At 38.9% G+C, this 23,778-nt stretch overlaps 2 protein-coding genes and 1 long non-coding RNA gene across 7 annotated transcripts in view; 2 read left to right on the top strand and 1 right to left on the bottom strand.

Annotated features, from left to right (window-relative positions):
* LOC105833056 (tachykinin-like peptides receptor 99D) overlaps nucleotides 1-20,345 on the top strand; it is a 76,963-nt gene extending 56,618 nt beyond the window's left edge. The window contains exons 3-7 of one of the 2 annotated variants that reach the window (XM_012674469.3): nucleotides 2,051-2,269; nucleotides 6,271-6,421; nucleotides 14,512-14,708; nucleotides 17,676-17,821; nucleotides 19,007-20,345. In XM_012674469.3, coding sequence (XP_012529923.1) covers nucleotides 2,051-2,269; nucleotides 6,271-6,421; nucleotides 14,512-14,708; nucleotides 17,676-17,821; nucleotides 19,007-19,128 — 835 coding nt within the window. In that variant the 3' untranslated portion in view covers nucleotides 19,129-20,345. Of the gene's footprint in view, nucleotides 1-2,050; nucleotides 2,270-6,270; nucleotides 6,422-14,511; nucleotides 14,709-17,675; nucleotides 18,818-19,006 lie in introns of those variants that run through there. The other variant, XM_012674468.3, reaches the window with a different exon arrangement.
* LOC105833051 (peptide deformylase, mitochondrial) overlaps nucleotides 1-23,770 on the bottom strand; it is a 108,391-nt gene extending 84,621 nt beyond the window's left edge. For 2 of the 4 annotated variants that reach the window (XR_004963408.1, XR_004963410.1), the window contains exons 1-3: nucleotides 23,276-23,770; nucleotides 22,400-22,777; nucleotides 12,470-12,727 (exon numbers count right to left, since the gene is read on the bottom strand). Coding sequence is in view for 2 of the 4 variants with exons in the window: in XM_012674460.3 (XP_012529914.1) it covers nucleotides 22,181-22,291; nucleotides 22,400-22,777; nucleotides 23,276-23,506 (720 nt within the window). In the remaining 2 variants the exon portion in view is untranslated. Of the gene's footprint in view, nucleotides 1-8,961; nucleotides 12,728-22,064; nucleotides 22,292-22,399; nucleotides 22,778-23,275 lie in introns of those variants that run through there. The other 2 variants (XM_036287427.1, XM_012674460.3) reach the window with 2 other exon arrangements.
* LOC118645734 lies at nucleotides 15,108-17,576 on the top strand. The gene is made up of 2 exons (XR_004963416.1): nucleotides 15,108-15,573; nucleotides 15,659-17,576. It is a non-coding gene; the product is annotated as an uncharacterized LOC118645734 (long non-coding RNA).
* Nucleotides 23,771-23,778: the final 8 nt, after the last annotated feature.

Raw genomic sequence — 23,778 nt, 5'->3', positions numbered from 1 at the left:
TTCCAGACTTTCGCACGTCAATGTGAGGTTGCCACGTACAAGACAGTCTGCGTGAAATCGCGAAGGCAGCAGAGGAAGAACAATAGCGAGGTAAAAGCGGCGGGGAGAAGAAGTGACATGGCGAGAGAGAAATGCGATCGAACTGAGGGACGAACTTCGTACTAAACTTTATCTTTGAGACTAGGAATGGAGGAATTGAAACGTACGTCGTACGTGTGTACCGGTGGCTCGAAGCGAAAAACACTCGGCGTTTCTTTCAGCCGAGATCAAACTCAGATCGGAGAAGATCTCCACGCGAAGGGCTGAAACTCTATTCGAAGGAACAATCCGCGTCCGACTTTCGCGCTTTCGCAACGGAATGAAAAAAAAAAAAAGAACAGAAAGGTGGGGACGCGTGCTCGGCTCACCTCGCAGTTTGTGTACGAGGACAAATTTTATTATCGATATTACGATCTTTACGACTGTAAGCGCCGTAAATGCTTATAAGGCGAAACGTCAACTCGGACGTAAACGCGTTTGTCCCTTTGTAATATCCGCCGTTGGAAACGTGGTAGAAACCCCCTAAACGAATAATAGTCCGTCGAAGTGGATCACAGCGAGACGAAAAAAAACATTTCTTTGTCCGTTATATACATATTTTCACTGCCATCTCGTTCTATTCCCTTAAGCAAAAGCTCGCCGACCTCGTCCACGTCGCTTATGCCAGCCGCGCGACGATATTCATAAATATGTTATTATTCTTCGCATTAATGTGCAGTCAGGCGAGAAATTCCTAGCTAGAATTTTATTCGAAATTACGTAGAGGTTTGCTTTAGCGTTTTTTCTCTGCGCTTGAAATTTATAAAATTGAATAAAAATCCATCCCGACATTTGATATATGATTATTAAGATCATTAAGGAATTTATTTTGAGAAGAGCTCGCATAACTATGGATTTAAATCCCCCATCATTATCGTCATCATTATCCGTCCTTCTCACGTTTCGACCCGAGCGGAGCTCACCGCCGCGAACACGCACGTACCGAACCAGAAGGAATCTGAATTACTGTAAAATTTCTGTTGATGTTATATAATGTTACATGACTTCGTCTCTCGAGACTCCTCGCTGCTGAACGCGTTCTCGCGGGGCATGAAGACATCAGAATCGCTCGCGGACGAAGCGTTTGGGGATTAATCATAGTTTCATGAAAAGGAGCAGAAGGTCGTGATTTAATGACTTACGACTCGTCCTAAAAGCCTGACTACTGGATATTAGACAATGGATTTCGCGCAACTGCCTCCATCGCTTTATTGCCCGAGCGGCGAACCTTCCTCCGCACGAACCTCCGTTCGTCGAATTGCAGGAAGACACGCGGTTCTCCTTTTTCTTGACAATCTTCGCTCGCTTTCAGCAATACGAATTTTACGATTCGCGATCTCTCTCTCTATCTCTCTATCTCTCTCCCTCTTTTATAGATATATATTTGTGCGCTCGCCCTCGGCGGCTCTTATGACTCCGGCAACGGTGCATCAGTCGCGCAAACACGATTTCACTATCGCGACTACGATATTATCGTTAGGCCCCATTGCGTCTCCTTCGCATCTTCCTCTCGTTTGAGATATTTTGTGCCCGCGCGCTCACCTCGTCTCGCCTCGTCGCCGGGAAAAAGGCTGACGCTGCCTGATCTATTATCCCACGATGCAAGCCCGTCCTTATCACCCGGAGACTTTATCACGCGAAATCCACGTCGCCTGAGATTCCGACGCTCCGCGTCTGCAGCTCTCGGCGCGCAATTTTATTTTCATAAAAGTAGTAATGTATTTTCGCACCCTAAGTGATATGGATTCCGTGGTTGATTTTCATACCTACAATAATTTCAATTTTCACGTACAATATTTTTTCTTTTATAAGAAAAGAGCTTTTCAAATGAGACATTTCAGGCGAATAATATTTCACCTTTTCACAATTAATTTAATTCACAGTTAAAAACGACAATCGCTTTAATTAGGCCCTGTAATCAAATTCTTTATCTGTCAATTAGAAGTATCGACTTTGATGAACGTTGTTTCAGGTACATGGCCATCGTGAATCCCTTGAAACCGCGTATGGGGAAGAAGGCGACGCTGTGCGTCGCAATCATAATTTGGATAATCGGGGCGATTCTGTCTTTACCGATGCTGCTCTTCTACACGACTTACACACAAAACTTCGCGAACGGCGAGGTCCGCGTCGTCTGCTACAGCGACTGGCCGAACACGGACGACAACGGGCTCAGCTACGACGAATATTTGTAAGCCAAGCAAAATTTGTTTTACAAGTACTCCCATATATTTTTCTAAGCTACTTGCATTCGTCTATTCCTTCACTATCCAATCAATATGCAGATGTAAGCGTCTTCGTTTCAATTTCGCATACCAAACAATGGCGTGTTTAATATCACAAATACCTCGCGAAGATCAGCGCCGTTCGTATGTGTGCAATGGAGAAAAACGCAAAATGGCAATTATATAAAAATAATTATAAGTTACCGCACAGTTCCAGGATAACTTATCATTAAATAATCGTCATTTCGCGTTTTCTTTTTTATAATCGATATCTACGGACGACACAAGCGCGAGTCACGAAAGATAAAAGACCCGCAAAAGCGTCATCGCTTTGACGTCGCTTGCACGCACATACGGGTACAGCATTACGGTAGGTGCAGTATTACGGTTTATGACAGTTAAACAATTGCGCCTGCCAATTGGTTTGTCTTTCACGCACCGCACGTACCTCGTGCGCACGGCGAATGCCACGCATACCACGCCGGCACAATGAGCTGGCTCTCATTTTACTACGAAGTGTACTCTCGCGTAGTGAAGCTTGCGATAGAGTATCAGCGACGAGAGTCGATAAATCGAGCTAATAATAGCCTCGGATACGCGCGGCGCATCGTGCAAACGTATATCGCGTATCCTCGAAATCCTTACTCCAATCATCCGGCGCGATTAAATCGAGCCTTGATCGGATTGTAATTACAGATGAAAATCTGAATCCGTGCTCCACATTTGCGCCCGCCTCGTACGATCGTCCATTAAGATAGGCGCGCGAAAGCGTATCCGCCGTGATAACGAAGCGAGTGGTGGTCCGGTTGCCTAATTGAAAGATTCGGACGGTATTGTGCACGGCACGTCATGTAGAATCACGCACGGGTGCCCGATTAGCCCGGCAGGAGTATTCTAATCCCCATATAAATGCCGTTTCGAAACAGTCGTTCTCTTAAAATAACTCGCGCCGCTTAATCCAAGTTCACGCGATTCTATCCATCGTTCCGTATGCACATGTACAGTCTCGATCTAGCTCAAAGAATCCCTACCCGACCGCGAGATTGCGACTGCGAGATTCGTGCGACACGAAGCTCGCGTTATTTCGCCATATTATTTCGGCCCTCGCGAAAATCTTATCTGAAAATCCCACCGGAACATGAGAGTTTCGAAACACGTCTCGTCGATTGCTCGACACGGAAAAGTATCTGTCAAAATTGATCTCTCGAAACTTGTCGAGATTACGAGAGCTTAGTCGAACGTTTCCGGCGTGGCAACGAGGCCACATAATACCGACAAATGAGAGCCAAAGAAACGAGAACAAATGAGAATTTGTATTACAATGCGTATAATTCATTGTAAGCCGCACCTTACAAAGGTGTGGTTTATAATGACATTATATACGATAATGTATACTATAATCATCATATAATGCTTCGAGCGTATTATTTAAATGAAGATTAATTATACGATCGTAAATCTTGACACCATTGGAATTACAATAATTACGTAGGAAAAAGATACTTTTACTAAAATTTGATTCACGTATAAAAGGGAATTATTTAGAAATTACAATTCAAGAAGATGTGTTTGTTGCAAACAAGTAGTTTTTTCCGCGTATAAATTATAAATATAGATATCGTGTATTCATCGATCTTTGTGTTATTCTTTATATTAATATCCAGTTATATATATTGAGAAAAAAAAGTTGAGAAATAAAAAGTTTATAAAAGAATTAACAATAAGGATTATTTGAAATATATTTAAATTCGTGCATGGCCATAATCATCGTCATCAATTCTAAATGTACACCGTTCAACTTGAGGCTTATCTCAGGATATACGCGATTTGATCGGCGAAGTGAATTTCGCAATTGAGTCAATCTAATGTGCATTGCGACGGGATTAATTTTACTTTCCCCACCGGATATTCTCTTCCGAATACATTTTCCTTCTTCCGGACGAGAGGCGTTCCTAATAGGCGCCGTGCAGTCTAATCCTTTTCGGGTAATCCTTAAGCGCACCGGGAGATTTGTTTAAATATCGGTATTATTGCGGCGAGAACCATTCCGTTGATCGTCCCACGAAAATTCCGCCTCGCGCTACCGGAGCACCGGGGGCTCTCGTTCGCCACCATTAAACGCTGACGATTAAAGCTTTTACGAACCTCCACGTCGGGCTTAAATCCGCGTAAAGTATTCTAAATCGAAATTACGCGGGAGCGTGTAACCCGATGATGAATTCACGCGCCGGCGGTTTTTATTCTTTCGGAGTCAACATCGCCGATTTTCCATCCGTACAGACGCGCCGCGTGTGGAGCTGGAAATTTCAATTGTCGTATAAATAGCTCGCGGACGGACTCGCCTCGTAATCCGTTTGCAATGCGAATATGCGAACGCGATAATCCATTAATGAATTCATTATCGTTTGTTAATAATCCTAATGCGGAGTAACGTTTTAACGCTCCCCCGTCACGAGTCAAATGCTCCGCTAGAAAGCTGTGTTATAACTGTGTTCGCTTTCGGATCGTCATAATTACCGTGATTAATGTACATGAATAGAATTAGAGGGGGGGGGGGGATCATGCGGTATCATTAGCCGCCGCGCTATACATCTCCGGTGTTAAAAACGCGAGATTTTTCGCGCTGGTAATTCAGTCACCGTGTCGCCCTAGCGACGCGAATTGAAGCTGATTGAGCGCGCGGGGAACGATCGCATTTTCCTCTTTCCTTAAAACACCGCTCGCGCGATTCATAATCTCGTAAACCTTTTTTAAAATTCCGCTCGCTCGCGCACGCTCTCCATCACGAATTCCGCTCGGCGGAAAATTATAACTCGCGCGCGTGAATCATTCGCGTAATTCGTTTTAACCGTCCTTTCCCTCCGTAAATTTCCCCGCCGCTAAAGGTTAACGGCAATTACGCGATTATCATTAGCCGGGTAACAAGCGCCGGCAATGTAAATGATGATTGCACACGAGTTTTTGCGTCGGGCCACGCGGGCTCGCCTGTCTGATCGCGACTTGATGAGCCCATTGATACGCTTTTGTCAGCAAACAACACCGGATCACGCGCGCGCACCCACACTCGCCGGTTTATTAGATTTAAATGATATACGAGTGCGAATTACGCTCAGGTAATATTATAGCTACTGGCGCGTTTTACCCTTGGAGAATCGACGGTGTATTATTTTCATTCGGCGCTCAATCGGTACGTTTAGCATTCGCTTTGACTCGTGCGGCGATTACACGTCACTGTGACTCCTGGGGCAAAAGGATGAGACCGCGCGCGCGTTATTTTCACTCCCCCTTTGAGCACGTGTCATCGCCTCTCCCGTGCCGTCCGATGTAGATTTATTGTCGAAAATGCCACACACGTAATGTAACATCCGTGACTTCCCTCTACTCCCATGAAATACTCTAACGTCAGTGAATTTGATTGTCTGAATTAGGTCGTACATAATACGAGTTTTCCTTAATACGCGCTACAACTGCGAAATAGCCGTGTCCGCGATGAATTTCATATTTATTAATGAATTTATTAACGAATTCGATCTCGGTTCTCACTGATGATAATTCTAAAATTGATGTTCCTTTAACAAAAACCCGCGCGCCGTCTATTTTCTTCACGTTTCTATTTTTAATTTCCGATTTCAAGGGGCCGCGTATAATGCAATTAAATCCTAAATTACATTTCTGCTGAAGGAAAGTGAAATTAACTGGAAAAATAAATTCTTTCGTGTCTTTTTAAATCTATTAAAGCTCTTAAAGCACGGAGATGCCTTAATTCTCAATGTCAACTCAATAATGAGATCACGTCTTGAATACTCTCTCTGGCCGGGGAGAGACAGGTCTAGTTTCCTCAAAGAGTCCCAGAAGAAAGCGCATGATTCCTGAGACGCTTTGTGATAGAATAGAAATGTCACGAGACATAACGCGTCGCATAAATCTTACTCTTGTGAGTAGGCGTTTGAGTTTAATTGATTTTCAGGTACAACGTTATCTTCATGATACTGACATACTTTTTACCAATCGGATCCATGACGTTCACTTACGCCAGGGTCGGCCTGGAATTGTGGGGCTCGCAAAGCATCGGGGAGGCCACAGCCAGACAGCTCGAAAATATTCGAAGCAAACGGAGGGTATGTATAAAATGAATTAATAACCGCGCATGGGTTCAGGCGCTGAAATTGCTTTCGTTCCAAGAGCGACAAGGTAATTTAAAACGAAAAAAGCGTTAAGGCATTTATGCGACAGAGACTTTTTGTTCTCTTTCTTTTTTTTGTATTATTTATCAAGTAAAATTTGATCAAGAAGGAAATAAACTTCTTCTCCGTCGCTCAACGAAGAGAGAGAGAGAGAGATGTTAATAAACTTCATAAACTTGGATGAAAATTTGTTACACGCTCCCCTGTGCTCGATGGCGTTTAAGTAATTAAAGTGCAGTGTCGTGTCTGCACTTGTAACGTATTTACACGAGGTGATGCAACTAAGTAATCTCTCGCACGCGTACGCCCTTTATCTCATTCTCTCGCCGCGAAACCCGACCAAAATCGATATACGAACTATCTCAATTAATTAAGTTTAAATGGAACTCTAGACAATTTCTATTCACGTTTTAGTCTTCTGTATACGTTACGTGTGCAAGAAAGGAATAAATACCACGCGGTTTCATCTTCCCTCGAACGCAAAGGCCGAATAAATCGTAAATACCTCGTATTTACATTTTATTAAAAGGGAATTTCTCGCTGTATTTGGAAATACAATCATTGCAACAGAGTTGCACATGATTACCTTCTTATCGTGTTGACGTAATACCCGTTGGAAAATAACTTTACTGGCATTATTGGCGCGTCGTACGACGAGAAGCCACCGATAGCGATCGCGTAATGCATTTCATAGTTGTTCCGCTTTATCATAGTCATTTGTATCTTGTCAGCACCTCAGTTTTTTTATACATATCTGCGCAATTGTTGCCATATAAAGTGACGGTCCCGATTATGTGACAAGTTCTAATAACGAGCCAAAGTTGCAAAATTGAATGTTTTTTTATAGGTATGTATTAATAAAATTACATAATTTTTTTACGTTCTTAAATTTTTTGTAATTATATTATAACACGAAATTACTTTCTTAACTGTTGCTGATAGAAAAAAAGTGAAAAGTTATCTTTAATGCCTCTTTAATAAGTTCTGTACGTACCTCTTTAATAACTCCTTAAAATTATAATACTTGATAGACTGTATTTAGTATACTCTAAGTATATATATTAATATAAATTAATGCAATATGTTGAGTATATTAATAATTTTTTTTTGAAATTCTAACGCTTACTACTTACATTGACATTTCATTAAAATAATTTCAACTTTAAACGACACATAATTGGGATTGTCACTTTACTCGTAATCTCTTTCAACACTTAATATTAGCGATGAGCCAGCGTTGGGGAGGCTGCGACGCTTTGATAATTATAGCAAACGACATAAATATGACCAATGCCATATAATCGCGTAATACGCAAATTTCAGAAGCATCGGGAAACGCATGCGAGCGACATTAAAATTCACACGAAACGATAATATTCCACTGCCTGATGATATTGGCCTTATCCTACCCTCGTAAACTCGGCTTATCGGCTCGGCCGTAAGGGGTCTCCATGATTTTCTTCCCTTATGAATAACATCAGCAATTCTCCAATAATATCCGCACGACAATGGGAACCGCGTTACACGCAAAAAATCCGAAATACGTCTTTGTCTTTCCTTATCTTAATAGTATGGTAATTTTTACTGCCGGTATAATAAATGAACGGGTGCGCACGACTTTCATAGGCCGCGAAAATTCTTTGTAGCTAATAGCACGTTTCTACTTGCTACGCTGGTAAAACAAATCAGACACAATAAGCGTGCAGAATGTCCAGATAATTTTTTGAGTGCGAATAGATTAATTACAAAAGTTCGCTCTAAGAACAATGGGTAATGCTCGAGCAATAAATTAATTTATTAATTTTATTAATAAAAGATTAAAATATTGTTGTAGATATGTGAAACATCAAGCCATAATTTCCAACGTTCATTTGCGCACAAATCAGTATCAAATTGGAAATATAATTTAGAAAAACTTAAGTAACTAAATGTTTTTTGCATCGACATCCAATAAATCTCAATATTATTGATAATTTCTTTCCCTCTTTCCTTTCGTGATCTTCGCCACACTCGGGATACGAGGTAGAAAATGTGATTACGGTGTTTCGTTAGACAGCGCGAGGGCGTCCGCTGAAAAACGCTTTCGCAATTAGTCTCTAACGCGATGTGCAATGGCTATTTGCGAGCTTAACGGCGAAGCGAAGATCGCACGTGCGCACGTGATATTCCGTGGCCGGTACACCTGCCACCACATACCTCAGAGAGACGGCAATTCGAACTTAAAGCTCAGTAATAATTTGTAATTAGACGAGTTCCGATGCTTGCACCTTCGCGGACCTCCATTTCCACCGCTTTGGCTTTAACTCTCCCAACTACTTTCGGTCAATAAAGTTTGCGGGGGAGAAAGTTTTACCTATCCTCCACGGACAGTGACACGATGCTGGGACGCTTAGTTAATTTTTGGCTAGAGAGAGAGAGAGAGAGAGAGAGAGAGAGAGAGAGAGAGAGAGAGAGAGAGAGAGAGAGAGAGAGAGAGAGAGAGAGAAAGAGCGAGAAAGAGGATAAGAGAAAAAGAGAAAAGAAAAGGTACCCCAGGGGACGATTCGTTTGTTTCAAAGAAAAATATCCGTCTATTCTAACACGCTCGCAATGCAAGCAAACGGATATCGATTGCCTACCAGCGTTTATTGCCTATAATCGTTTGTGATGTGAATTTCGAATGGGGAAAAACGATTAGATATAAGAGTCTACCTTCCGGCTAACGCGCCGCTGCCATTACTTCGTTTCTCGTGAACGTTAAAACTGCAACTTTTTAAATAGGACGCGATGAATTATGTGAAATAATAATAAATGTAACGAAATATCTTCACCATTTACACGGTAATACATAAAAAATGTCTGTATGCGAGATATAAGCGCAATTAATGCTGAAATACTATCTAATCGGGTAGAACGATCGCGGAGAAGAGAATAAATGGAATATGATTATCGAACATAAAAATGGTCGTCCCAAATGGACGTATAATGAATTCGCCACGAAGTGGTCGATACGAGTGCAAGAGGGACGGCTGCATATTTTCCGGAACATATATTGCGGAAAAATCTAAATCCATAATTCGTCTCCCGTTATCACGCACGTATAAATTATAAACTCATATTTCTAACGTATCCTCACCAAACCTTGTAACAGAAAACAAATACGATTTAAGAATATCTGATACTAACTCAAACATTTTCAATTACATATCAGTCATCAAATTAAAATTGATTTGACAAATAATCAAGAATTATTGACAAAATTACCAATTCCTATACTCTTGAAACTTCAAATAAAGTGTTTAAAATCGAAAGTTACGTTGGCATATTAATTTGTCTGAAACGTAGAATATTGTACAAAAACATAATTAATTATTTATCTTAACGATTAAAAAATTTTTTGATAAAAGTACATTAAAAAACAAAACGCGATAACAAAAATAATAAAGTTGTTAAACTCAGTAAAGCGAAAAAGTTTGACGACTTACAATCAGTTTGAATTTTAATCGCTCAACTCTTCTATCGATTCAACTATTATATTTATTATTAGTTTCTACTTTAGTTAATGTTTTCTTTGCTACATAAGAATAACGTTACAAAGCGAATTAGATTGAACATGCCAGTGCGCACTGGTGCATATTAAAACCATCGTATACAAATCGATAACAATGTATTTTCAATATAAACGTATAAAAAGATTAAATCGCAAAATCCTCAATATACTTTATTTATTGTGTTCTTTGTTAAAATATGTATTTCGAGATATGTATGTATATGATTCGAGATACTTGCATTTGCAGTTTTACGTTCCTTGTCAAATTAGATCAGTGTTCAATTAATCTAATTGGATTAATTTTAACAGTTTAAATTTCATATACAAAAATATTAGTATAAATTCCAAAACGGAATAAACGAGAATTAATTTCGTGTCGTGTGATTCGACCGTAATGTTAAATATCATCGACCATAATGTTAAATACCATCGTGAAACACCCATCAATATTCTGCTTTAAATAATGCATAAAATTTCATCACTATATAATCCGTTAAAAATTAAAGGAAAGAGGTAACGCGCCTGTGTTCAATTAAAAGAAGGGAAGATTGTAACGCTACACCAGGTGAATCCTAGTTAAGCGGATCTCGGAATGCACGGGCGGGAGTGCATTGGATTTCGATTAGACTACAAAAGGCGGTCGCTCTGCCACATCCGGAATCGCTACTCCATTCCGTCGTATCGACACTATCGACGCAACTGTTCCGATCGAGCGGTATACGCGGGTTACGGATCTCACATCCGTTATAGAGCTTACAAGTGTACAAGTACCCAGTTTCGGTGTACGACACGTGGACAAACGGCCCGTATCTACAGGTAGACCACAACGTTACTGACAATTACCACGATGAAAACGTTACAACTTCGATTGGCACGCACACATACGTAATTCACACTCAAGTTTCGTTCAATGAAGAAACATCTTTGAATACCTTTCTTTGCTCGCAGAAAAGTATCATTCCCATGCAAAGAAAATTGCACAACTTGAATCAAGTAAATATTACTTTTATTTTAAATATAAAAAAACTTATATTTTAATCAAATCAATTAAGTTAAAAACAAAATTCAATTCGCTTATTAATCTGATTTTTCTTCTCAATAATATTCTTCTAAAAAATAGAAATATTTTTATAAGTGTATATGATAAGTTTTTCTAAAACTTGTATTAAATATATTTTAAAACAATTATCAAGGAAATATTCTTTGTTAAAGAACAACTGTTACTCGGTAAACAAAAATTAGTAGTCGCTTTTCCCAGCAGTAGAATTGATATTTTTTTAGGTGCAGAAAATTTCTTACATTAGGTTTTGTTAACATTTATTCAAACATGAAAAATGCTTGTTCAATGTAGTATGGTATCTAGTCAAATTACACGAAATGCTGCTCGCTTTGAATTTACATATGAATGGAGTAAACCCAAAGCCGTCAAATGCAAACCTTCAGTTCATTATACGGACGTTATGTTTTCCCCGCATTTCTAAGTGACTATAGACACTCGGTGTTCTTGAAAATTTAAAAAGCTATTTTACGCTGCAAAATTTTAAATGTACAGGAAGTGCAGTGCGCGTGAAACATAAACCCTTAAAGATGAAGTACTTAAACTTTTCAGAGTGCCATTCTTAAATTTAAACTTGAAGTACAAATACTTCTAGAATACGTTACGTACACCTGCAACTCTTACAATAACTTTTGTCAAATTATATCAAACATTCTCTTTGTCTTTGCATCAAAACAATACTACGTATTAAAAACTCTTTATATGCACATATGCAGACGAGCTTCTTTTAAAAATCATTTATTTAATTGCGAGAAATGAAACTCACAAGTTATATCTTAAGATAAATTTCAAGTTCTTTAATTGAGTCGTGATTACCAACATGTCGGTAACAAATTAACTATCAAGCCCCACGGTTATTAAACTGTACTATATTTCAGGTTCTCCGCCTAAGTTTTCTCAACAGAAATACGACTGTAAATATCGGGGTCTCGGTGCTGCGCACGTGTGCCAAAAGCGAGACCGATAAGAATCCAATTTTGTGTCGTTCCTTGAAATGTACAGCGATAAAATGGTACGTAATTAAATCGTCGTTGAGGAAATGGGAAATGAGAAGACACGTAATATCCGAAACACTTTATCTATCAAGATATTTGCGATACTCTTAGGCTCATTAATCTAAAAAAAAAAAGAAAAAAATCAATAAGCCTCTTTTATAGTGGTTATATTATTTTACGAGAAATATATCTCGCGCGAAAGGAAAATTTCTAAGATTGTGTCAAACACGCTGGTGTGCGAGTGTGCTACATTGCTGCAAACAATGGAGAAACTAACAGTGAGCCCGGACGGTGAAGTCCTGACATTTCGAGGAAGAAAGGAGACGTCGCCGGATAATGTGACCAGTCGTCGAGACACAAACATGCGCGGGCGATCTACTTCTGGCTTTAATTATACTTACCCAGCGGCGGCAGCAACAGCATCATTCTCTTTCCGGATAAGAAATCGGCAAATAGATGACCTAGTCGTCCTGGCCGAATTGTATAAGACCGAGTCCCTCAATCCTTCCCGTCCTTTCCCGGAACCGCAACGGCGAGGGAGTAATTCTTCTAATTCCTTTTACCGGAAGAATCGGCACCGATAGGGATGAAATATGTTACCCACCAATTTCCTTCTGGCATTCGGGGTCTTCCAGATAGTCGATTCCACGGTCCCTCACCTTAAAAAAAAGACGCTATTAAATACGGATTAGTCGTTTCTTAATTACAAACTGTATTTTATCATTCAATGCCATTATATTCTGAGACGAGAGATTTTATGTTACATATTGCAAATACGTCGCGCGAAAAAAAATTTCTGTTTATTTTTTTCTTTCATTTATCTATTGAACAATTTTAAATTAAAAAGAAAACATGATAGAATATGGAGAAAAGAGGAGGAAAAATAAATTGTACAAGAAAGAGCTACTCAAAATTCATTGCCGCGAACAAAACGCCGGGGCGCGATTACCGTGGATATTTCGAGAGAAAAATGCAAATTCTTCCCGACTTTAGAGTAGAAAATGTAGCATAGAAGTAACAAAAATGTGGGCTGGATGTACACAAAGCTTTGCAAAACACTTATGCCGAAGGTCGGGCATAAATATTCGGAGGAAATCTCACGGTCCGCTGCGTTGAAGCGATTTTTCCAAAGTGCAAACACTTTGAAAATGCCGAAGAGGCTATTCTCTCTGTATACGAATTGATAAGCGGCATTCGTTGTTGGAAAATTGTTAATTGTATCAGTCGCCAAATCGATATCGCACGTCTAATGCAAATCGCGCGCGCCCACGCCCACGGGGGGGGCGAATATAAATCTACTTTTTAATTACCCAAAGAAGATAACGAAGTACAGCCCGTAACTATCCGAAGAAATCCAATTTAAGTTATTTCTCAAATAGCTGTTCTCTACAGCCTGTCCTCGGACTGATTACGAGAACTATATACTAGACCTGTGCGAAGTTGAGTAGATTGTTAATTTCAACGAAAAGGAGAATTCCTCCTCTCCAACGGACAAAAGCATAGCATAGCGCGAGGGGTAGAAGGGGGGGAGAGCGGGGGAGAGAAGACTGTATAATGGAATTGAATCTCGCGATAATCGCAAAAAACGACGGAGAATCGTTACTTTGTTGTCGCGGTTTTAATCACTCGTCGCGAAAAGCATCGTGCGAATTCGAAGTAGTCTGTTTATTGCAGCGCGCCACCCCGCGATTGAAATTACCGATCGAAACTGACGAAGTGGAAACTGCATTCGGAAGTAATCGATAATAGCTTTATTTTCACGCAATGTACCGACAATTACTCGTATTATCTCGATACGTATCGCGGAATATTAAATACGGGAAAGCCCCCCCTCCCACCCCGATTTCGTTATTCACGGGAATTTTCCTCCGTTCGCGCGACGCGTGTGCGAACCGAATCTAACAGGTGTTTTCATTAAAATCATCAACAATTTGATGTATAAAATCGTTACATATTTGTATAATACACTTATACATATAATATATTTATAATTTGTGATTGTAAAATAATCATCGTCATTTACATTATTAAAATGATCAATGTATAATACGAAATACGTAAGCTGATTATTCTCTCATTATGCCGTTCAAGCGATATAACTGTAAACAATAATGTATTGCCCCTAATTAACGCAACTGTGATCGCGTTCTTTACGGATCATAAAGTGAATTGCGAAATAGAGAGATAGAAAGATTTAGGTTTGCCATTAGAGGGCTGGGAAGCGAGATCCCCGAACTTCCTATTTATCATTATCTCGAACACATTTGCCTTCGCTATGAAAAACGCACATAAATTTCTTCTACTAAATTTAAATTTTCAAGGTATTGAGAGCCAATATCCTCTCACTTTGCCGGAGAAGACTAATTCCACAGTGAATTAATCGTGGAGAAACGCGACCGAGCGTTTTATATCCCGACTGACAAAACTTCCCTTTACGTTTCAGGTCGTAAAAATGATGATAGTCGTAGTGGTAATATTCGCAGTGTGCTGGCTCCCGTTTCACATGTACTTCATAGTGACGTCCTACCTGCCAGAAATTACAAATGAACCGTACATCCAGGAGGTCTTTTTGGGAATCTACTGGCTGGCGATGTCCAACAGCATGTACAACCCCATAATTTATTGCTGGATGAACACTAGGTAAGGATTTTTGCTTCCGCCGTTTGACCGAACGAAATAGCTACTCCCTTTTTACCGCCATTTTCGATGACGTCATTCGCCAGGGGCACACTGTAACATTGAACCGCAATTGTAACGAGAAATAAAATTATCGTAATACCGGTATTGTAACTCCTGAGAGTTATTGCCTGAGAGCCCTTGTTGCCGCTTCAGCCAACTTCGTGAGACAGGCGAATACCGTAGAGATACGGTATCGACGAATCCTCTCTCGTCATTTGTTAAACGGAGTTCGCGGAAGTTTCCCTCTTCAACCAGGCTCTCACGGGTGCCGCGCGCGCGGGCGCGAGTGCTTCACTACCGTAAGCTTGCCTATCCCGATATACGCGAGGACCAACTTGAATCATTCTATGTTAATTGGCGGATCTACACAAATTAAACACGAATCTCGGTTACAAAATATCCGAGCCTTCAAGTACATACAGTTTCCCCGAGAGTTGGAGTTTCTATCAACCGTCGTTTCGTAAACTGCCCGACGACAATACGTTCCTCTCGCCGCCCCTCGCGAAGTAAGGGGAACGTGGAAAGTAATCAGTCGTTAGCGCCATCACCCGACAGCGGACACGTTTATCGATCTGATTATCGATCGTCGCGAAACAGTCGCTAGGTCGGTAAATATCTGCACCGCCCTTATCCTGCGAGGGGTGCCTAAGAAACGCGACTTTATCAAAAAGTTAGGTTACTTAATTAACAAGACTCGATTTCCCGGCGATTCATTTCGACTATTTCGAGGCGCTGCCTCGTCCGAGAGTGTTTGACGAATTGTCGAGAGTTAATCCAATATAACAGCACACGGGAGATAAGCTCATCCCACGAATATCGTTGTCAGGTACGTCTTACATTCTGCTAAAAATGTGACATACACGAGTCTATCAATTTCGAAATAATGTTCGTCAACGAGTTTCAAGGTACAGAAAAATTGTCAAGAGATGACATACATGTATTTACGAAAGGTAGAGATGCCCGAAAATGGCTTTAGTCTGCACTTACTGGAATCGTGCGACTTGATCAAAAAGCTAGGTTACTTAATTAACAAGACTCGATTTCCCGGCGATTCATTTCGAGGCGCTGCCCCGTCTGAGGGTGTTTGACGAACTGTCGAGAGTTAATCCAATATAACAGCACACGGAAGATAAGCTCATCCCACTTTAGCGACTTCGGAAGAAAGGAAGCACGAACGCGCGCGCGCGCGCGCACGCCCGAAGTTATTACAGGAACAGGAAGTAACGTCGTTGCCATTAACACGTTTATCCAAACGACCGAAGTTGAATACTGAACATCCGCGATAATGGAAAACGCGGTCTCGGCCTCTAGACTCGGATTCCGAATACTTACGAATGAAACATGATATTCATCCACCGAATCATAGAACAACGGCACCGCAGGGATGGTTGTTTTTAAGTACGCGTCCGCCCAACCTACCGGCTCGCGGTTGAACGTCGTCGACCGATCGATCGGTCGATCGATCGACCGTCGTCCTATCGAGAAAAGCCGCGCGAATCTTCGGAGAGCAATCGAAATAATTTTGCTTTGTCCGCAAATGGGAATGGGGAAACGGGAATGGGAGCGAGTTGTCGAGGGGGTTCGATCGAACAGTGGCTCGGAAACTCTCCTCTCCCTCTCCCTCTCTGCCCCCTTTCATCCCCTTTCAACCCCCCTCTTACACGTCACACGCAGTACGCTCGCGTACACGTTTTGTTCCTTACCGACATCGGCTCTATTGCCGCTATTTATTGGCCCGTGAAAAAAAAAGAATAAATGTAACGTCAAAAACAATAAAATGGAAATGCAATACGCCGGACATCTCGCTGCGAGGTACACACATACGCGGTTTGAACGCACGGATTTCAAATTTTCCGCGTGCTATCGACAGAATACGCCCCGGTCTCATAAATATTCATATACGACACGATACGCGGGTGTATCATTGTGTTTCCGCGTCCGGGCCACGATATCGTAATGACAGCGGTATAATAATAATAATAATAATAACAACGGGCGCGGCAATAGGGCCGTGTGATAATCGGATTACAATCCTCCCTGTGTATTACGGATATACGGGATTTTTCAGCTCCGGACAATGAACCGATTCTGATACAGCGCGCGTTTCTTAAAAGATCGTCCTTTTCCTATTCGTGAATCATGAAAAAAATATGAGTTCTATATGAGAAAACTTTGAGCGATCCACACGACCGCTATTTTTCAATTTTCTTTTCTGCGAGAAATGAAAATGTAAAAATAAATATACGTGTGACGTATGAATTGTGCCCTCGAGTTGAATGACAGCGGGATATTTCCCCTAGGAAAATCAGACTTATCTAATAACATGCATGATTTATTATTAGATTATCTTGTTCTCGTGGACATCATGAAGAAAAAGATGATGAAACTTTACAATTCTCACACATACACACACGTACAATATGGAAAATAATAGTATTAAATTAAAATCACTGGCGTAGGATAACTGTTCTCCAAATTACTGCCGCTTTTGTTAACAGTAGTATATTAAAATAAAAAGTATGTTACGTATTAAAAATGTTTTAATGTTAAACTAAAATTATCAACTGAACATAAATTTTTATTTCTTTCATTATACTGAAATAGTCTTCAAACTTGTTACTTTTATTTTGTGTATAAAGTATTAAAGTTTACTTGAATGATGATAAAAAAAGAATGTTTATTATGTTTAAAAAAACTACAAATTAAGCGGCCGTAATTAAGACAAGATGATCCTAGTCTACAAATTGGATGATCTTGATTCAGATATAAATGTTGCAGCCAACATTTGTATCTTGAAAAAATTTTACAATACTTAATTCATGTTTCCCAGAAAGAAAAAAAATTATTCGACTCAAAATTATCCACGGAACATTTTGTTCATAACTTTTAAGAATTAATCGCATGACACGTTCTATCACTTTCCCGCAGATTCCGTCGTGGCTTCGCCCAGTTCTTCTTCTGGTGTCCGTGGGTGCGGGTGACGTCGGAGCCGTCTCTGTCGCGTTCGGAGGCCGTGACGTCCAGGTACAGCTGCACCGGTAGCCCGGATATGCACACCAGAATATCGCGGAATGGTACGTGCACCCTCTCGGAGCACACTTGCACCACCGGCTCTACCACGCCTAGCGAGTCAGAGTCTCACCTCGAGGACACTGCCCAGGGGGACGCGCGAACATCATCCATAGATTTGCGCCACTTGGTCCCCGACGTCCTCGCCGACGTCGAGCGCGTCAACGTTGTCGCGGCCAGGAATTGCACCTCGCACTGACCGTCGCGAAATTCAGAGCAAAGCTCACCTAACATACACCTCGCCCCTTCGAGTCACAACCCCGATTTGACGGATCGAAGATATCGGCTCGTGATCCCTCTTCGCCGGTTCGCGACGCGCGTTAAATTATTTATACAGCCGACACGAGGCGTAAAACTGCGCGTAAAACGCGAAACCGTCATTCGATATAAAAATTGTTTGCAGAGGATTCGATGCGAGGTGAGAATCGAATACATTTAGCGTTAAATGTGTAGCGCAGATACGAGCCGTTCGCTTCGCGCTTCGTGGTTTCGTTATCGATCACGATACAATAACTCAGGCGGAAAGTAATAAACGCGAAACGAACGCGAAAAAAATAAACTATGATTGCATGTTTGTTGCTCGTTAACTTAGCGGGAAATATGTTTCTCTGCAGAATCAAGAATTAAGCTTTCGGACAGTCGAAAGTAAATAAACTTTTTCTGAAGCGCGCACAATCGCGCGCGTAGAATTTTCATATTGATTCGCCGCTGCTGAAAGGATTAATTCTTGATAACACAATATATTAACGAAAGACATCTGGTATATATAATTTTAACGCGTTCTTTCTCACAGCATTTTAATCTGAGTAGATATTTTGTTGTTCCGTTGTCATTACAAACTATTAATATCATCAAATTTATTTTTCATAAGGCACCTTCCATCCCATTGAATTTTAATTAGTTAAGTATGATACATGGCCTCAGTTATGTTATGAGTTAAGTTTTTACACATGTTAATTTTCAACTGTTGCGCGCAATAAAAAGTAACATTCACCCTCTTAGATTCTCGTTTGATTTTTGTTACGTGGCATCGAATTCGATGACTCGCACGAATTACACCCTCTCGTACGCATACGGTTAAGCCCGGCGGCACGGAACGGCGCCGTTAATCATCGTAGTATAATTGGATATAGCACGATACGTAGCAATCGATGTATCGATGCAAACAAGCCCTGTTTCTAATTCGGTAGGCACGGTGCGAATACCGCTGCACCTGCAATCAATGAGAGGCGGAAACGACCGGCTGTTGGCCCATCATCGCGATCATGGCAAAAAATGGAGGACCTCGCAGACCAGAGGACACGTGTCCTGACAGGAGGAGGAAAACTCGCAGCAACAACGAGTACACACCTGGATATGAAAATATCTGGATATGAGAATGTATCTAGTCTCCTTTAATGCCGGCTCTTCCCGCCGATCAGCCGGCGCGATCGGCTCAATCGCATTTTGCAGCATCGTGGGAAGTCGCGAGTCGACCTTCCATTGTCACCAGCTAGTCCTTGTATAATAGGTCAAAGACGCAATTGCTACGTTTCGAGAAATTTTAATCAGGTTTCTCTCTCTAGTCATGACGCTAATCACGAAGAGATATCTGTGTTATTACGTTATGCGTAATGTAATTTAATAGAGAACTTATTGTATTGACTATCACCTAATTATCTCTATTGGCGTATCACTCATAGTCATAAAAAAAATTCACGGACCAAAATATTGTATCTACTGCAGTTTCTTCGTAGTGTTACTTGCGCGGTGTTTTCTAAAAAAAAAAAAAAAAAAAAATGAGCGCAAATTCGCCATGTTAGTAAAATGTAACGTTTAAATCTAAAAAGTAATGATTTATAACGCGGGACATCATTGCGTAATTGCTGTGTTCCTATCGTATAATATAATAATTTTTTCGAAGAGAAAACTGAAAAATCCAAGACTAAGAGACATGCTCCTATGTTTAAAGATAAGATATTTCTTCAATCAATAGGCCTAAGAATTTAAAAAATAAAAATTTGACATATATTTTATGCTAAGTAAAATAAAAGATATAAAAAATTTCATATACATATAGAATTATATATATCTTTACAGCCAACTGCAAGCTCTTTGTTAATAAATTAAAGAATGTAAATTATGTGAATACGCGCACTAGATGTGGTTGTGAACCCATAGATAATCTGCAGTGAGTCAAAACTCTTATCGCTATATTATTTCTTATTTGCAAAAGTCTAAATTTTGGATCGCTTTATTTCTTCATGAAATAAATGTAATAGTAATACATAACTTTATGTTCAAAACAATAATATGCGATTTCTTATTCAATATCATAAACTCGATCAGCTTTTTAACGAATTTAAAAATAAAATCTACTTGTATATATTTTGATATTAAAGAATTATATAATTTTTCTGTCATTTTAGAAGATTGCATGCTGTTTAAAAGAGATTCGTTTTAGCATGCTTTCTATTGGACGTGACCTCATTTTACGTATTCATTCAAACTAAACGAAAAATAAACGTAACAACGTTAATGAACTTAAAATATGTGTGTAATATCTTTGTAACTTATGTTCCTTTTAGATTTTCAGATGTTGACGGAGCAAGAAATACTCTGGGAAAATAAACGCTTTTTACGATACGATTTAGGTGTACATAATACACATCATATGATATAGTTCTAACAAAAGTATATAATTAGGGAAATATTCATGATTATTTATTAACAAGAGGCTAACCTACGCAGCTGAAAATGTCGCGTATACCAGAAAACGCACTTCATCTCTATAAATGGTCCAAAACAGTTCTGTACATTAATGACGCGCATGAAATAATAAACAGGATACCACCGATACCGAAAAAATTTTTCATACAACCGTTGTGATATTTATAACTCGCTTTTTGTACCACTCGTTCCAGCTGTTGGAATCTCTACCTAGATAAAGCTCGTTTTAATAAATAAAAACAAACGAGCAAAAATTTTATTTAAAATTCTTCTCAGAAACCTAAACTCTATCGCAATCGGAGAGAGAAATTTTTTTGTGGATCGATATATTATTCACATATTTCTAAAACAAGGTTTCCCAAACTTGTGTTGATCGCAACCTACTAAAAAAAATCCTTTTAGTGAATATAATTAAAAAATTATGCGAGAAAAGGAACGAATTATTTATTATTAATTATTATTTATTAACTAATTATGAATTTATATTTTACTTCTTTTCTTATATTAAAATTTTTTTTATTATAAATATAATTATATAATTATATAAATCTCTTTCACTAATAAAGTATTAAAAAAAGAATACGTTCATCTTTTATTAATGAAAGCTTTGACGTTGATGCAAATCATTTTCATATGCAACGATTTTGATAATTGTTACAGTTTCTTTTGAAATTTAGTTTTGATGCCTATCATTTTTTAAAAAATATTTGTGATTCATCAAACATCGGCTCAAATCTAAAATAAATCGCGATTTATTTGGGAACCCCTGTTCTATGAAATATTCAAAATATTTAATAAACTTATTTCTTCTTGTTATCGAGAAACGCTATCGAAGCTCTTAATGAAAGAATCATAGCTCTATGTACATTAATATAAAATATATATTTGTTATCATATATCAGAGACCACTAAAGAATATAAGTAGAATATAAAGTAACTGAACGATATTCAAAGCTGCGCTAGTAAGATAGCGACTGAATATAATACAAGGTGGTGTACACTCTAAATCACGCAAGCCGTTCATACGAATGAAATACTTATTCTCTTCGTGCATTCGGTACCATATAGTTCCGTGTACCTGTGACCGTAAATCTGATATAGTTATTATGATTGTATTCTGAAAAATGCGTAAATAAAGCATCCTATTTTTTATGTAACTATTACACTTTAAATTATCACGAAACACCGCCTGTATTGAGAATGAAAAACTAAAGTACAAACAACTCTTGCTGTTAAAGTAATTTTTTTATCAAAGTCATACGCTACATTATTTATTTTCCAAAAATAAATGATTCAAAAGATGAAATAATTCTTTTAGTTCTTGTCATCAAAGAACGTGATTGAAGAAAAATGTCATTTGTAAAAATACAGTTATTAACATTCTGTAAATAAAGAATAGATGTTGTATTCTAAAATTTATCTAGTTATAAAATTATATCTATATGAAAAAATGTGATAAAAGAAATAACAGCTAACTTTTAAAATAAAACTAATAAAAATTCAATGAAATGAATGGAATATCAGTTTCATACAAGTACATTTATAGTGGACAACATCTAAATAAGCGTTTTAACTTTAATACAAACACTGTACATTTTTATTTCAGTCAATATAACTAATTAAATAATTAAATATTAATTTGTGTGCGCCACACGTTACTTATTCGGCCAATAACTTAGGCGCACTTTGCCCTTATTTTTGTTAATCTTTTCCCAAGCCATGCAATGAAATGTTCTTACTTCCATTTTATCTATATACAGTTTTCCCTGACAAATTGAAATAGATTACTTCTTACGTAAACAATTTATCCTTATTTTATTTTCTCATATTTTATAACATATAGAGGTATAGAATTTTTTTCCAAAGTAACTTACTTGTAAATGATCGTATTCATGTTGTGCTATTCGAGCAGCCCATCCACGTGCTCTCCATGTGAACTGTTCAGCAGAAGCATTCAATGCTGTAATTTCCACTTCATAGGCTCTAGGAACAGCAGCTTCATATCCGAGAATGCTTGCGCATCCCTCGAAAAGGGTAATAGGTGTATAGTCTATAACTTTTAATTCAGGGTTAATAAAAATCGTCATTGGAACAACATCCATTTCACGAGCCTTCTTCAGGGACTCCTCAACCTTTCCTACAGCTTCCTTCGTGCATTCGATGGCGAATATTTGCCAGGGTAGTCCAATTTGAGGCCCAGATAGACCGAATGCTTCATGTTCCCGCATAACGTTTATCAAACGCATGATTACCTGAATAATTAATAGCAATGTCATAATATTCTCTATGTGATTTATGATCATAAAGTTTTTTAAATTTATAACAATAAAAATTTGTCAAGATTATATCATCGCTATTTTTTCTTAAATTATATCATTTTTAACATAATATAATACCTCCAATTCTTCTGCAAGTAAAAGTATTAAAATATAGTTATTAAAAAATTAATGGTTTGTGAAAGATATTTTATATCTTATGTCATACTTCGACATGTATGTTATAAATTATTACTTTTCTAATATTGTACCTTAATATTTTTATGCAGAATAATGAAATAAATGAATTGATATAAAACACACAATTGCTATTAAAAAATGTTATATTACTTAATAAAATGTGCAATTACATTTTTTTTAACAACTATGCATCTTCTTTTGTCTCAAACATTTTTTTCCATTTTTTTCGGAATATTCGGTTTCCGAATATCATGTTTGAAATTTTTCACTCTGCATAAATATTTGCGGCAATACCTTTTGAAAGTCCGCCATTTTTATGACTTCTGATTCTATTCTCATAGCGCGACCGCGCAAGACAGGATCGCCAATTTGACAGACGTGCGTATACGGCAACTCGTCGGAATTCGTGCCCAGTAATCGCTGGAATGTTTCTTTCATTTTCAGAAAGCTTATGAATCGCACACCGTCCCTTCGAACGACAATGGCAGGCAAGGCTGTATTAGCGAAACGACGTACACCAAACATATTTACACACTGATATCACGACGTTTTTAAGTTTTCAGAATTGAGGTTATCTATTATCCATGCCACTGATATTTCCGTTCATATGTTTCCCAACCTGACACGACGACGAAAATACTGGAAACCTGCAGCGTCGAATAAAGGTTTCGTTACGTTGAGTTATCTCCCGATGCCGAGAGAAAAAGAACTCAGTCGATAACATTGCAATAACGAGATAATATGGTCATCCTGCGCCATCTAACTACGTAGTCAAATATCTATGAATCCCGTAGGTA

Source organism: Monomorium pharaonis, chromosome 1 (genome assembly GCF_013373865.1).
Source record: "Monomorium pharaonis isolate MP-MQ-018 chromosome 1, ASM1337386v2, whole genome shotgun sequence".
Lineage (NCBI taxonomy): Eukaryota > Metazoa > Arthropoda > Insecta > Hymenoptera > Formicidae > Monomorium > Monomorium pharaonis.
The sequence above is the reverse complement of the archived record's forward strand: the minus strand, read 5'-3'. Positions and strand labels throughout refer to the sequence as shown.